Source organism: Limulus polyphemus, unplaced genomic scaffold, assembly GCF_000517525.1.
Source record: "Limulus polyphemus unplaced genomic scaffold, Limulus_polyphemus-2.1.2 Scaffold3170, whole genome shotgun sequence".
NCBI lineage: Eukaryota > Metazoa > Arthropoda > Merostomata > Xiphosura > Limulidae > Limulus > Limulus polyphemus.
Window position 1 is genome coordinate 30,579 of NW_013668780.1, and position 15,436 is coordinate 46,014.

Consider the following 15,436-nt stretch of genomic DNA (forward strand, 5'->3'; position numbering starts at 1 on the left):
ATCCCTGGAATCATCCTAGTAGGCCTCCTCTCTTAACCCTTTCATCCCTGGAATCATCCTAGTAGGCCTCCTCTCTTAACCCTTTCATCCCTGGAATCATCCTAGTGGGCCTCCTCTCTTAACCCTTTCATCCCTGGAATCATCCTAGTGGGCCTCCTCTCTTAACCCTTTCATCCCTGGAATCATCCTAGTGGGCCTCCTCTCTTAACCCTTTCCAATAATTTCTTAGATAAGGAGACAAAAACTGTATATGGCATTTCAAGTGAAGTCTAACAAGTGATTTGGAAAGAGAGATAATCCTGTTTTAACTTGTAATAAGTATGTCTATAAATATACCCTATTTGCTTTACTACAAGAGACAAAGCATTGCCTCGATGGCTTAAGTAAAATGTCCACCAAGAACCTTTTCTTCAGTCATGCTATTAAGTGGTTTCCAATCTATATAACCTGGTGTCACCTTTTGCATCTTTTAAAATTATTTTTGATTAAAGATGTTTAAGCTACAAAGTTTCTTTACATTTCATTGTATGCTGACACATACATATCATTAAGCTGCTATAATACGACAAGTATAGTTTCAGGTGATATAATACATTCAAGCTTCAGTAAACTAGATATTTATTGTATGCTGACACATACACGTCATTAAGCTGCTATAATACGACAAGTATAGTTTCAGGTGATATAATACATTCAAGCTTCAGTAAACTAGATATTTATTGTATGCTGACACATACACGTCATTAAGCTGCTATAATACGACAAGTATAGTTTCAGGTGATATAATACATTCAAGCTTCAGTAAACTAGATATTTAGCACTGTAGACAAAAACAAAATTAAAAAGAGGAAGATTTTAAAATTGTTTCATTCATTTTATAGCAGATGTATCTTGACTTTTCACTCTTTATTGTGTTATCTAGGCTTATACAAATTATTCTTAATAAAAGTCTCTGCCCTATACTACATAAGAGTTCCTAATAACAAATCAATTTTGTTAATGTAAATGGTTTTAAGTTTTTGCAGGTATTTTCAAGTTTATACCAGAAAACTGTAATGTGAAGCATATTTTTAATATTTTATAGACGGTATGTATTTGTGTCAAATAACCTAAGGCTCCAGTAAAATATCCAAACCTAGATGAAGCTAACCTAACCTTGTGACCAACCATCCAAGACATAATGACTTACAACATTGGGTTAGGTTTCAATAATGTGAGAACTATTAATACTTTTTCCAGTTCAACCTTGTAACCAACCATCCAAGACATAATGACTTACAACATTGGGTTAGGTTTCAATAATGTGAGAACTATTAATACTTTTTCCAGTTCAATTTTGTAACCAACCATCCAAGACATAGTGAATTATGATATTTATTATTGGTTTTCTTTTCAACTAGAGTGAGTTTATAATATTTTTCAGTTTGGACAACTTACAAAATTACTTTGATTGTATCCCTGTAAAAATTATTTTATTAGCTCATATGTGTTTTTTCCTTATGTTTTACAGGACCTGCAGTTAGAAAATAAAACAATAAGTATGGATAGAGTTGCCCATTTGCAATAAAGAACTTTGTTCCTCATGTAAGGCTTACTGTACTTCAAGACTTAAATGGAGGACTAGGAGATTAAACATGGAAGAGCCAACAAGAATGGAAGAAAGCCATTTTGACACACTGTACTCATATAACAATGTTCCAATGCTAGAACAAAGCCCCATTGCTTATGGCTCTTTACAAGCAGATGCTCTAGACTATTCAGGAGATGATGATGGAAACAGCATGGACCCAACTAATGAATTTGGGTCTGCATTTACATCTACAGCATTTGTGGAACAACGGGCAAAGAAAAGACGCAAACAAAGTAATCCAGTAAGGTATCACACAACACAGGTGCCTGACACTGATGAGAGAGAGGAATTGGCTTCAGCAATTTCAGATGAGGCCTTAAACCTGAAAATTAAACACCAAAATACTTCTAAAGAGTCAGACAAAAACCCAGAATCATTATTGAAATGTCACCATTGCAGTAGTTTATTTCAGAGTGAGGAACTCTTACGTGTCCACGTTGAAGAAGAACATGTCCAGAAACTGCTAGAAAAGCAGCTTCATCAGCAGTCTCATAACAAATCTACCTCATTAAATAGCAGGGAAGCAAGTAGCTCTGAATCCCAAGGAAATTCAGAATCAGTCAGGACCACTGAAGCCTCATCATTCACATTGTTTAATGATCAAAGATTATCCACCATGCCAATCTCATATGCCAGCACCAGTTCTCTTGGAAGTAGGGATTTTACAAAGAACTCTTTATTTCCAAGCATGCCACCTTTGATACCCATATCTCACTCAGCAGATGGAAAGCCATCAAATATGTCTCTTTCTCTGAACATGTTTCCAAACTCCATTGCACCATTCCTCTTCCCTGTACTTCCTCAGCTCCAAGGACAAAACTCTGCAGCTCCCAACAGTTCAAACCCAAGCAATCGCATTTTTAACCCTGAGGCCTATTGTGAGATGTGTAATAAAGAGTTTTGTAATAAATACTTCCTTAAAACCCACAAGGCTAACAAGCATGCAATTTACTCTGTAGAGTCACTGGTCAGTCCTTCATATCCTGGAACATTTATAAGCAACAACCTGACCAACCCAATTCCTCTTCCCCCACCCTTATTACAGAATCTTCCAACTAGACCACCCACACCACAGCAGGGAATCATGAACATAGAAGCCTACTGTGAAATTTGTCAAAAGGAATTTTGTAATAAATATTTTCTTAAAAAACATAAATACAGAATTCATGGTATTGAAGAAAGCCAAAAGATTTCAGGAACCAGTGACAACAATGCAATTTCACCTGAGAAGAATAATACTTCACCAGCTGCTTTGAGAACTGAATCATCCAAGCATACTTTCTCCACTTCATTCAGTGTACAAAATAACATTTGCTTTAATCAAAATATGCTACCTAAACCAAGTTCTTCTGTTGAAACTGTCACTACCTCAGCAACTAATTCAACAAACAAGACCCTTCTTCCTCCGAAAGAAGACTCCTCAAACAGTGAAAAAGGTGCAACAACTTTTACTCCAGACAAGCTCAGAGAGATTGGTGTAATCAATGCAGATGCATTTTGTGAATTGTGCTGTAAAGAGTTTTGTAATAAATATTTCTTGCGCATCCATAGAATTAAAAAACATAGTATCAATATCTCAGAATCCAGTAGCAAAGATGGACAGTCTGGTGGGGAAAACACCTACTCCCCAGTCCTTTCTGAAGCAGGTCAAGTCCTTCCTTCTAGTAGCATTCCAGGAACTGTACTACAAGAATCTCATAGTAAACAAGAAGACGTGTATGTATGTGGACCAGGAGGTGTGGAGTCAGTCTGTGAACTCTGTAATCGCCCTTTTGCTAGTCTGTATCTTTTGAAAATGCACATGTTTTACACTCATAACATTCCACAGGTCAAAGAAGAAGAGAACTCAAAACCAAACTCTCCAGCAGATCCACAGCAACCCCTTACTAGCAGTTCTGTAAATTGTACTACTACAGAAGTGTCTCAGCAGCAGGTTACAAGCAGCACATCTTTCCCTGAAGAGTCTTCTGGTCAGGACCTACAGAGATTACAAACCATGATCAAGGAATTGAATGCACCTTTAAGAATCAATGATAACAGAGTAGCATGTGGTATTTGTAGTCTTCAGTTTGATAGCAAATATTACCTTAGAGCACACATGATGAATGAGCATGGATTTTTATTAAATGAAGATGGATATAGTGCAACTTCCTTGGAAACACAGAAAATAACAGATCATATCATGCATTTTAAGCAATCCTTATTTCATCCACTACCATCACCACCTTCTGTTGCAGTTCATGATGTGGAAGCTTCTTGTGAAATCTGCCAAAAGAAATTTTCTAGTAAGTACTTCCTAAGAGTTCACAAGCAAAATACTCACAACATTCCAGTAGATGATAACAGTGGGACATGTGACCAATCCTCTCTAAAGTCCCCCCAACCAGTTAGCACAAGTAAACCTATTCCTTCTCCAACAATAAACAACAAAACAAAAGTCCTCACTGGTTCCAACTTCTGCAACATTTGCAATAAGGAATTGTGCAACAAATACTTCATGAAAACTCACATGTTAAAGATGCATGGAGTTGATCTTAATGAACAGCCAACTGAAGCAGCAAAGATTAGCACTATTGGAGGTGTTACTTGTGATGTTTGTCAAAAGGAACTCTGTAGCAAGTACTTTCTCAAAGTTCACAAGCAAAACACTCATGGAATATATGAGGAGCCTCCTCCAAATAAAGAAAGCTCATGTCAGTCTTCTTTTCAACTAGCAGGCTCTAGCAACCAGAATCTACTGCCTGGAGAGTTAGTTGATAGCCGACATTTCAGCCACTATACAGAAATTTGTCCACTTTGTGATCGTCGTTTCAAAAGCATCAAATGGTTAAAAACCCACATCATCAATGATCACAATTCTGCTAAAAAGGATATTTTGAGCAGCCCTGAAAATGTGGGTATTAACGAGATGGCTGCTGTTTGTGTCATCTGTGGCCAGAGCTTTGCTGATCAAGTTGCTTTGCAAGTTCACCTGATCAAGGATCACCGCACATCAACTGAAGAGTTGGGAATCACCAGTAACTCAGGGATGAAAATAACCCAAGATTCCTCTGGGGTGATGATCCAAGATCAGCTTGATAATCCTGTTAATGGTAGTGTATCACCAAGAGCAACATCTATGAGTCTGGATTTTCTAGAGGGAAAGGAAGGAGAAACAAAGTTACATCACTGCTCATATTGCACTTACACCACTCGCTGGCTGTCAAACTTGTATGCTCATGAAAAAAGACACACAACAATGATTGTTGAAGGTGAAAAAAAGTTTTTCTGTAGGATCTGTCACAGAGCCTACCGATACAGCCACTCTCTTCAGCGACACCTCCTGAGTCATAGAACAGTAGGATTTTCTGCAAAAGACTTAACTCATCCACAAAAAACAACATCACAGATATTTACTCAGACTAATGGAGAGCAGAAGAAGGGGGAAAACATTCAGAACGAAAATGGACACAATCAGGTAAAGCCACGAATAAAGGTAAAGAGGTATCGGTGTAGCAAGTGTGATAAGAAGTTTCGCACCCGAGAGCTTTGCCTAGCACACATTCATGCTTTTCATAACAGCAAGAAGTTAGTTTTGAATCAGCAGAAAGTAATGAAACCCTTCCACTGCCCTGCCTGTGGATTTATTGCAAGAGCCTGGAATATGTTAAAGCTACATATCAACAAACAGCATGAGAATAGTCCTGAAATCTTGAGAAGGGCTGAAATACAACATTCTCTCATTCCAGATGCCAGTATTCTGACTAACAGACAGTTTGCATCAGAAAGTTTAACAGAACCTGTACTGAGAGAGTTTCCTTTTCAACCAGATCTACCTTCGACTGGTCATGGTACACATGGGCAACCTCCTATGAGTTATGCCATGCCACATAGCCCCCATACCACTGGCACTTTCATCATGCAACCCTTTTTCTTGGCCCAGCCAGAAATGGATGGAAATATAAAAAATGATAACTTTGTTCCATCCCTTGTATACCTCCCTGTTTGCCAGAAGATATCTCAGCCCATGACTGTAGCTTTCTCTCTGACTCCTGCATGAGAACCAAATCATGTGAAGAGTTGCAATGATGGAACCAATCTGTGTAGATTGTTAAAAGTAATACCAATAATCAAAAGTTTTAGTGAGGATATTTACATTCTTAGTTTTTGTGTGCAATTTGCTGTTTTCTTGTCATCAGTCTCAAATGAAAAGAAAATCAAAATTCTACTTGTTGATAATGCTGCTTTTTCACAGGTGTGTCTTGTCATATCACTGATGACAGTCATTACGGGTACCTTGCTGCTGTTTGTTTGTTTGTTTGTTGGGGTTTTTGACTTTGTACAGTTTTGAACTCTGGTTCTCTCTTTTTCATTCTCCTTTTTAATTTTTTTTTCTTTGTGTGTGTGTGTGTGAATCTGTGCATGTATATCCAGTACTGTGGTGAACGTCAGATATGGAGCACCCGAAAGATAACCTTAGCAGATCAAATACATGGAAATGCTCAAAGCATCTTGTTTGAAGAAGAAGCAAGCCCCTATCATGAAACGAGTTTTGGAACTGACCTGTGTATACTGTCCTCAGCCAACTCAGTGTCTTTTTTATGTAAATACGATCAAATTGACCAGAAGATCTTGTGTGATTAGGACAGATTCAACATGCCTCTGCCTCCATTGTGACAAAATGATGCAATATAAAAAGTTGATGGCAATTTGAAGAAAGCTTTTCTTCTGATTATGACAATAATCCACTGGTATATGTCAGGTATGGGTTATTGGTTAAACCAAGTAGTTGTCAGGTTAGTGTTGTGTTACCTAGGTAACAACAAATTCCACTTAATCAATCAAAAATTTCCAAGTGTTAATCATTCATTGAAGTCAGGGATATGAGTATATTAGAAGAAATATAATAAATACTTTTAATTCTATTTATTAAGAAATATATTGGAGTAAACACTTGCAAAGTGTAAAGATATAGTTGTGTAAGAGAAGTGTTTATGTGTGAAATATGTATAACCTTAAAAATTATTCTATATCTTTATGCAGGTGGGGAATAAGTATTTAAAAAAAATTATGTGTATTCATTCCCACATGAAATGGATTTCTACATTGTGTATTGCATCCACGTATTTAATTTCCTGTATGTAGTATAGATGTAAAAATTAGAATTACCTGATTTATCAACATTTTCTTTGTTTAAGTTCACCATTGATTTAGAACTAGTCATATCATTCAGCATAAGTAAAGAAAACTTAGGCCACTTTTGACACTATTAACCAAGAAATGATAGAAACCCCCATTGTAGTCCTAATAACCAAAGAAAATTGGAATGCCATTGTGACCTTAATAACCAAAGAAGATCAACACCATTTACTAGAATGTTGACATTTAAACCACTGAAACTTGTGAGTTTGTAACTTTTTGTTTTGATTTTTATACTTTTTATAGATTAATTATAAAATAGTTGATTACACACACAAAAAGTATGTCATTAATTATGATATCATATGTATATTAAATGTCAAGTCAATTAGCCTTAAAAGTCAAAATTCAAGTAAAAAAATAACAATTAAGATCAAACCCTTGTAAATAAAAAGACTGAAATTAAAACTACTTTGAAATTTGTGGCTAAACATTAAAATGGTATTATGTAGTCGCTTAAGATGCCTAAGGCAGCAAATCACTGAAGCATTAAAGCTCAACAATATGATTAAAATCATGCCTGACTGTAGTTTTTTTTGGTCCTTTTTTTAATATTTACATCGCTCTAATTAAAAATCTTTGAAAGAATAATTTTAGAAGAATTAAAAAGAAAACACTTACAGTCAAGCATGAGTTTAAAATTGTGTTATGTTTAGATCAAAAATGCACACTAAGTCAGGTTCACCTAAATGTAAATATTTTTATCAATGGGTGAAGGTACAAAAAAAAATGAGATGAGATTTATATTGTTGAATTTAAAAACCCCACCTTGTTGCTGGTGTACTACTAATCACAAATGGAACTAGTAAATTTATTATTCAGCAAATGATACCAAAAAGTACATTTGTGTTTTAGGTTTAAAATTATTTAATTATCTTGTTATAGGAAAAGATGTTTTGGATGTGTTAAGTGTTTGTGAAGTTCCATTTATATATATGTATATATAGGTTACTGTGATCCTGTTTTGGATTTTTGTTTGGTCATACAGTGACCTGTAACGTATTCTAAACAGTGTAGAAATCAATTGATTTGTAATGTTTGGGATGCTAAGCAATGTAGAAATCCAGTTTTATGTCATGTTTGGGATCTCTGTTTGATAATATGTGCTTAATGAACATTCAACCAGTACATGAACCCTCTTAGACAAGTACTAAAATACCAGGTATTGTTTCGTGCTGATCACATGGTACTATCAGGTAATCACATATATTTTTAGCAGCTGTACATTTTTTAAAATAACTTCTGTTGTCTCTGGATCTGTCCAAGTAGACTTATTTTTTCTTTATAATTTTGTGGGAAAAATTGTTTACCTTAGTACAGTATAACAAGATAATTTTTATCAGTAAATTAAAATTAACAAAAATACCAAAGCATCATCTTCATCAAACCACAGTTTTTGGGTTTGCATGTTTTTATTTTTACTTACAAATTTAAATTAGAAAACCAAAATATTTCTGGGAATGTTTAATGATTTATCATATACTTGTTTTAGCTCAAATGTGTTTGATCATATTTTGCTTTAAAAAAAAACACACCCAAGAATTTAGTTTCTACTTTTTAAATACTGTGTAGTGTGCTGAGTACAAAACAGAACATTCAGTGATTGTGTATGTAGTTGCATGAGTTTCAATTGTTTATCATGCATGAGTTTTAATTTTAACCTATTTTAAAATGTGTGGATTAATTCTATTTAACCAAGCAAGTTCAATGGAAAAAAAAGACCCATTTTCAAATATTTATTCCTTAACTGTTTAACTATTTTTTATTTAAGAAAGAGAAAAGAAAGCAGAAACAATATCAGGTTACTTTTTGACATATGTCATTGCTACTGAGCACGCTCTCCTCTCACTGTACCACGTTTTACATTATAAAAAGTGCGATTCATCCAATAGTAAACACCTTCTTGACAACTCTATGTTTCTAGGTAGCCTGGAAACAACTTCCTTAACATTTTTTAATGTACTATTTTATTCATATGTAGCCAACATCCGAGACATGGGGTGGTTCGATTCTGAAGTTTTAATACGTACTTGAAAGTATGTGAAATGCAGAATTTGAAAATAAACCATATCAGTTGGAGTTGCTTAGCAACACGAAACACTAGGTGCACAAACTTGTATCAATTAAAACGATGATAATTACATGTCCGAATGAAATCAAGTTTTCAATCGTTGTTAGGAATTTTAAAGTTGCTGTTAGCCTAATCGGTTCTTACAAGGAGAGGGTTCGATTCCCTGTCTTACAAAGTATATACATATATTAATTTTTTCTCCTAAAATTGTTTTTTAGGCCTTGTAAGAAAACTATATTATGTTATAATTCATTAATATTCATCTAAATAATTACATGTATCAAAACACACACAGACAAGTACACTCATTCAAAACATTCATATACGTCGCTACCAATATCTATTCCAGCTTACAATGTCTGATGTTTACTACTGGACAAGTTTGGGAAGATAAGGGATCATTGATAGGGTCTAAAAACTTTCAAAACGAGGTTTATAACACTGTAAAGGAGTGGGTGGGTGGGTTGGTCGCAGCTGGTGGGAGAATACACGGAAAGGTAGGAGTGGTCGGCACGTGGAAAATACAAAATACAGTGGGTGAAGAGACAGAGAGCAGGGGTTTCCGAAATGAATGAGTCACTCACCACAGATGTATGTTACCACACTTCATTTGATTCTCGCTTTCCAGCTAAACTACCCCATTTTCTCTAACAAACCCAGTTTCTACCCCATTTCTCATAAAATCTCCCTTTCCCGTTAAATCTAAAATTTCAGGTCACTCCGCACTACAAGCTTGTGGAAAGATCTGTGAATTATTGACCAGTACCCGTCAATGAAATGTAACAACTGCCAGCGTAAATGTTGCACAAAGATTTCAAATAATCTGACCTAGTTCCTTTATAACATTCAACATAGTTACATACTTTCAGTGTTTTAACATTTGTCAGTATACATTTGTCTTAGCTTCAAGTCAATAGATTGTTGACATAATTTTTGAACTAAACACACAAACATGTATATATATATACATATATGGTGGAGAGTCTGTTGAATAGCCGAATACAATACCATACAGAATAACATTGCTTGATATATACATATATGGTGGAGAGTCTGTTGAATAGCCGAATACAATACCATACAGAATAACATTGCTTGATATATACATATATGGTGGAGAGTCTGTTGAATAGCCGAATACAATACAATACAGAATAACATTGCTTGATATATACATATATGGTGGAGAGTCTGTTGAATAGCCGAATACAATACAATGCAGAATAACATTGCTTGATATATACATATATGGTGGAGAGTCTGTTGAATAGCCGAATACAATACAATACAGAATAACATTGCTTGATATATACGGTTGAATATAACCACCATCTTCTTACTAACATTTACTGGGACGAGTCTTGTTTTGGTTGAGAAATCTGAATAAGTCATTGAGATAAACCCAGTTAATTAAAGATCTACCCACGATTATAATGAACCCAGTTTATTTATAGTATTCAAGTATGTTGTTTTGATTATTTTGCCAAAAATTGTGTCTATTAATTTGTAGTTTTATTGTGTGGTTATTATTATTTCTTTAAATCTCAAATTTCGGGAATTTCCACTTCTGGTGATTTAGTTTATAATGGAAAAAAAAACCAAAAAAACCTCTGCATCATCGGTTGTTATTGTTTTAGCTCGAAGCTACAAATTGGGCTATCTGCGCACTTTCAACCTCGGGGAATCGAAGCCCGGATTTTAGTATTGTTAATCTGTAAACTAAACCACCGGGAGATCAGCATAATTGGAGCAAGCAATATTATTCTGTATGGTATTGTATTCGGCTATTCAACAGACTCTCCGCCATATATGAACGTCTATTTATTATTAATGTAACAGTCAAGGTGTTTTGTCTCGCCTACACGTTAGTTCGTCTGTTTATTATTAATGTAACAGTCAAGGGTTGAACTAACGTGTAGGCGAGACACCTTGACTATTATTAATGTAACAGTAACTAAACATTGAACTAACATGTAGGTGAAATAACGTGCGAATCGGCGTTCACAACAAAAATATCACTTGCTTTAAAGAAGTGTTCGAAAGGTAGTAAACCGTACAGGTGTGTGTGTAGAGGCAGGAGGGGGGACAGGATTATTGGTCTGAAGACAATCAACGTGAATATTGTCTTAGCATCGTCATGTTATGTGGTCAAGAAGTATCACTCGTGTTTTGGTAACCAGTTTCTTAAGTTTCAGTTTACGGTAGGCCTAATCTTAATAAACACGGTTCTTACTAATCTTAACATTGTAATCTTACACAATAACACACACACACTTGGTAGTTATAACCAGAGATATAACACATACAGCCTAGTGGGTAGGGTGCTCGACTCACAATCTGAGGGTCGCGAATTCGAATCCCGCAATCTGCGTCACCAAACATGCTTGTCCGTTCAGCTGTGGGGACGTTATTATGTGACGACCAAGGGTTGGCGGTAGTTGATGTTAACTAGCTACCTTCCTCTAATCCATCACTTCTAAATTAAAGACAGCTGGCGCAGATAGCTCTCGAGTAGCTTCGCGCCAAATTACCAAAAACAAACAAACAATTATGCTAAAAACAACACAGACATATGGTACAAAAAAACAAAACATTTATAGATAATATAAAAGACCTAACATAGACTGTAGAGGAGGAGAGCGTGCTAACCATCTTTTACTAAGGGACTGTCCGAAGGCTCATTGGTCCGATTAAAATTGGTCTGTTCGGTATTCTTCGTATTAAAGTGCCATTGTTTTGTTTTTCTTGTTGCAATACACACGATATGCTAGGGTATTAGATATTGAACAGTTTAGATGAGATGTAAAATACAGCGAAAATGGCAATTTGCACTGCGAGTGTTGATGCGGATTCATATTGTGGAATAGTAATTTTCTAATAAGTATTCTAACTCATATTGTTTTTCAAAGCCATTGATAACACATTTCATATAGACTTTCATTTTTTTCAGTAGATCTCTGGATTTTGGAACTGTTGAGCCAGTGCTGAATCCGTGCGATACCATAAAATAATACACGAACTTTAAAACTGTGTGTGCGTTATAAGAATAACTGTCAGTCCCTTAGCGTGGATTATAGGGTGTTGCAGACAACCTGCCTTCCCTTTAGCCAGTAGTTCAAAATTAGAGACAGCAACATATAGCCTTAGTATAATTAGCTTTACCATAAATACAAAAAATAAAGATTGGTTTCCACTTTTCGGACCAGCGAGCCTTCGTACTGTTACCATTTATTTCATTGCACAAATATGTCATTTACATACGATCAGTATCCTCCATCAGCTATTGTTGTCATTCACATGCGATCAGTAACCTACATCAGCTATTGTTGTCATTCACATGCGATCAGTAACCTCCATCAGCTCCTGTTGTCATTCACATGCGATCAGTAACCACATCAGCTCCTGTTTTTTATGTCACATGTTGTAATAAATCTAGAGAAATGTGCATAAGTTGATATTCTTGTTTTTGTCTAATTATTTCTATGGTGCTTTGAACGATGAGGTCCTGAATTATTCACAATGTAACAACTTTGCGAACAGATAGGTGGCGAAGTAATTGTATCTAGTCCAAAGCATGTGTCATGAAACTAAAGTTTTTTTTTAAAGCACGAATATGTTTACGGTGATGCATGGAGCGTAGAATACTTTTATGTCGTGAACCATTATTACCAGTATAGTTCCGACTGAAAGTGTATGTATTGTCATATAAGCCTGTGTTATTCTACCTCAATAAAGTATACGTTTTGTTCTTTTCACACCTTTGTTTGCCTGAGCTTGTTATTTTGATTTATTTATTATTATTACTTGTTTCGTGATTCTTCTACAAGACCACCACCCTTAATTCATTTTCTGTTGAAATTATCAAGTTTGTGAATCGACTGTACTTAGAGCTATTTATATATTTATATATATATCTTTCACAATAACCATATTTTTTAACAGAAATAGATGAAAGTGACCTATAAAAAGTTCTCGTCTGTTGTAAGTACTTTTTGATAATATTCAAGCTTCGATTTAGTTTATCGTAGGGGGGGGGGGCAGAATAATAATATATAAAAAGAGCCTCGGGAAACAAATTAGTTGTATCCTGCTGGCCCATATTTTGCCTGCTGTCTCAGCAACATGTCCAGCCCAACTCTATTGGTTCGTAATTGCAAAACGTCTCTCTCGTTGTGAGACACGTTCCTAAACTCGTGCGAGAAAGAACAGTACTGAAATATATTTTAGTTTCTTGTCAGTAGTTTTAAGGGAAGTCGATGGTTGGATTTACCTCATATAAGAACATCGCTTATTGATACAGTACCTGACTTTGGAGAAACTACGGTTGATTATTAACCGCACAACGCCGAACGTAAGATTCCAGATGTGTGCGAGGTTAAGAATTCTGGTTCGTATGTATGTATATATATATATATATACATCTGCGTTTATTATTCTATTTTAAATAATTATAACTTGAAATTTATCGCTTTTGTATGTGTGTGTGTGTGTGTGTGTGTGTGTTATATTGAACGTGTGGTCAGGTGCAGGTTGTAGCGTGTGTTTATTACTATAATCGACCGAGGGTAGCACACATAGTGTGTGAGTAGGGTAATTTGTTGGTACATGAAATGAAGGAATGAAACGTCTATTTTCCCACCCAGATTTTACTGTGCTTACAAGTTTCACCATATAGAGTGTGTTTTTACTGAACGATCGAAGCTGATTTTAAGCGTCTAGCTATGAATACTGAAAAACGGATTACTTAAAGGTTGATCTCCTATCTGCAAGTAATCAAAGTATTATTGTGTGACAATATAAACTGACCAGCGCCATGTCTCGTTGTCATAACAACGTGGATTTTGTCTATCAGAGTTTTAGTTGACTGAGAGGTCCGGCGTTAAATCATATACATTTGAATTGAGTTGTCATAGCAACGTGGAACTCTCCCGCCTCTCATTAAACTGATAAAACGAATGAGGATTGAATATTTTAAAAATATCCACTCTACACCCTATGTTATTTAGCAGAAGTGATGGGAGGAATTCGCTTGATAAGTATTTTTCCCCACTTATTATATAATATCTAAAACTGTGAGACACGCTTCGGTGTCCGTGCACAAAATGACCCTGTGCTAGAGCTCTGGATTTCAGAGCTGGCGAACCGAGTTTGAATACTTGTGACCCGACAGTATATTCCCTACACTTTAATAAGCTATGGGTGCGTTATAAAAGTGACAATCAGTCTCTCAGCGTGGGTGGTAGGGTGTTATTGAATAGCTGCTTTCCATCTAGTCAAAAACAGGGGCGCTGGAAGACAACTTTAGTAGTTTCACCACAAGTACAATGTTACTAGAATATTTTTCAAATTAAAAACATCTGCTACGCACCTGCTGCCATTGGATCAACAGATGTATGAACAACGTAATTAGGCTAGAATGTTGAGTCACTTGCACGTGGCACACGCTACACAGTTCTAGGTGATTCTACATTTAAAACCTAAATGGGGGAGGGGGTAATAATGAAAGGTTGTAAAAAGGGGGCACTGATTATTTAAAATAAATTAGGAGAGGGGGGAGATAAAAAATTGGCGATATTTAAGTACACCATTGCCTTGTACTATAAATGGCGCTATTTTTCCCTGGATTTTAGACAGCACAGTGTCTGTTCACATTTTGTAACGATATTGAAAAAGAAATTCCTTATTATTTAATCAATTGTTATTCACTTAAGTCAGTTCCCCGGTGGTTCAGCGGTGAGTTTGTGGACTAACAACTCTGAAAGTTGGGGTTCGATTCCCTAAGTACATAGTACATTGTGTAGATTTGCGCTAAAATAGCAACAATTAGGTAAAATATATATTGAGAGTTAAATAAGCAACTTTTAAAAACAGGATGTAAAGTTCCATATATATATTTTTTCGCAGAATATTGTTGTAGAATTGGAAATATGTGCTCTGAATTGTCTTGAACTCACGCAAAGTTGAATGTCACGTTTAGAGTGTTAAAACTTAACTTTAGAGCTCACGTAAAGTTAAATGTTACGTTCAGTGTTGAAACTTAACTTTAGAACTCACGCAAAGTCGAATGTCACGTTCAGAGTGCTGAAACTTAACTTTCAACTCACGTAAAGTTAAATGTCACGTTCATAGTGCTGAAACTTAACTTTTTCATGTACAACAAAGTTGTAAGAGTATATGTTTTAGAAAGGCATCTGGTTGCTTGAGGGCTTGTAACGACAAAATTCGAGATTCGATTCCTGCGGTGAGTACACACTGGAGCTCAGTGTGTAGCTTTGCACTTAAATTAAACAATGAAACGATGATATGGAGTTACCATAGCAACCAAGCTTGCGCATAATAGTTTTTTTTTATCAGTTAGGAGTTAACATGGCAACCAAGCTTGCGCATTATAACTAATTATTTTTTGTTCAGGTGTGGGGTGGATGGGGATAATTATCGGTATATATATATATATATATTAGTTTTCAAATATAAATGTTATGAAACGGTGATTTTATTTTATATTATATTAGATACATAGAGAATCGTAGAGACGAACAAACGACGAGTCTTGTTAT

The 15,436-nt window shown here is 35.5% G+C and overlaps 1 protein-coding gene and 1 long non-coding RNA gene across 2 annotated transcripts in view; both read left to right on the top strand.

Annotated features, from left to right (window-relative positions):
• LOC106468805 overlaps positions 1-10,188 on the top strand; it is a 20,231-nt gene extending 10,043 nt beyond the window's left edge. The window contains exon 2 of the mRNA XM_013929243.2: positions 1,511-10,188. Coding sequence (XP_013784697.1) covers positions 1,635-5,669 — 4,035 coding nt within the window. The 5' untranslated portion in view covers positions 1,511-1,634 and the 3' untranslated portion in view covers positions 5,670-10,188. The remainder of the gene's footprint in view (positions 1-1,510) is intronic.
• Positions 10,189-13,078: 2,890 nt separating this feature from the next.
• Positions 13,079-15,436, top strand: part of LOC111088126 — a 23,689-nt gene continuing 21,331 nt past the window's right edge. Inside the window, exon 1 of the long non-coding RNA XR_002612723.1 lies at positions 13,079-13,274. This is a non-coding gene — a long non-coding RNA (uncharacterized LOC111088126). The remainder of the gene's footprint in view (positions 13,275-15,436) is intronic.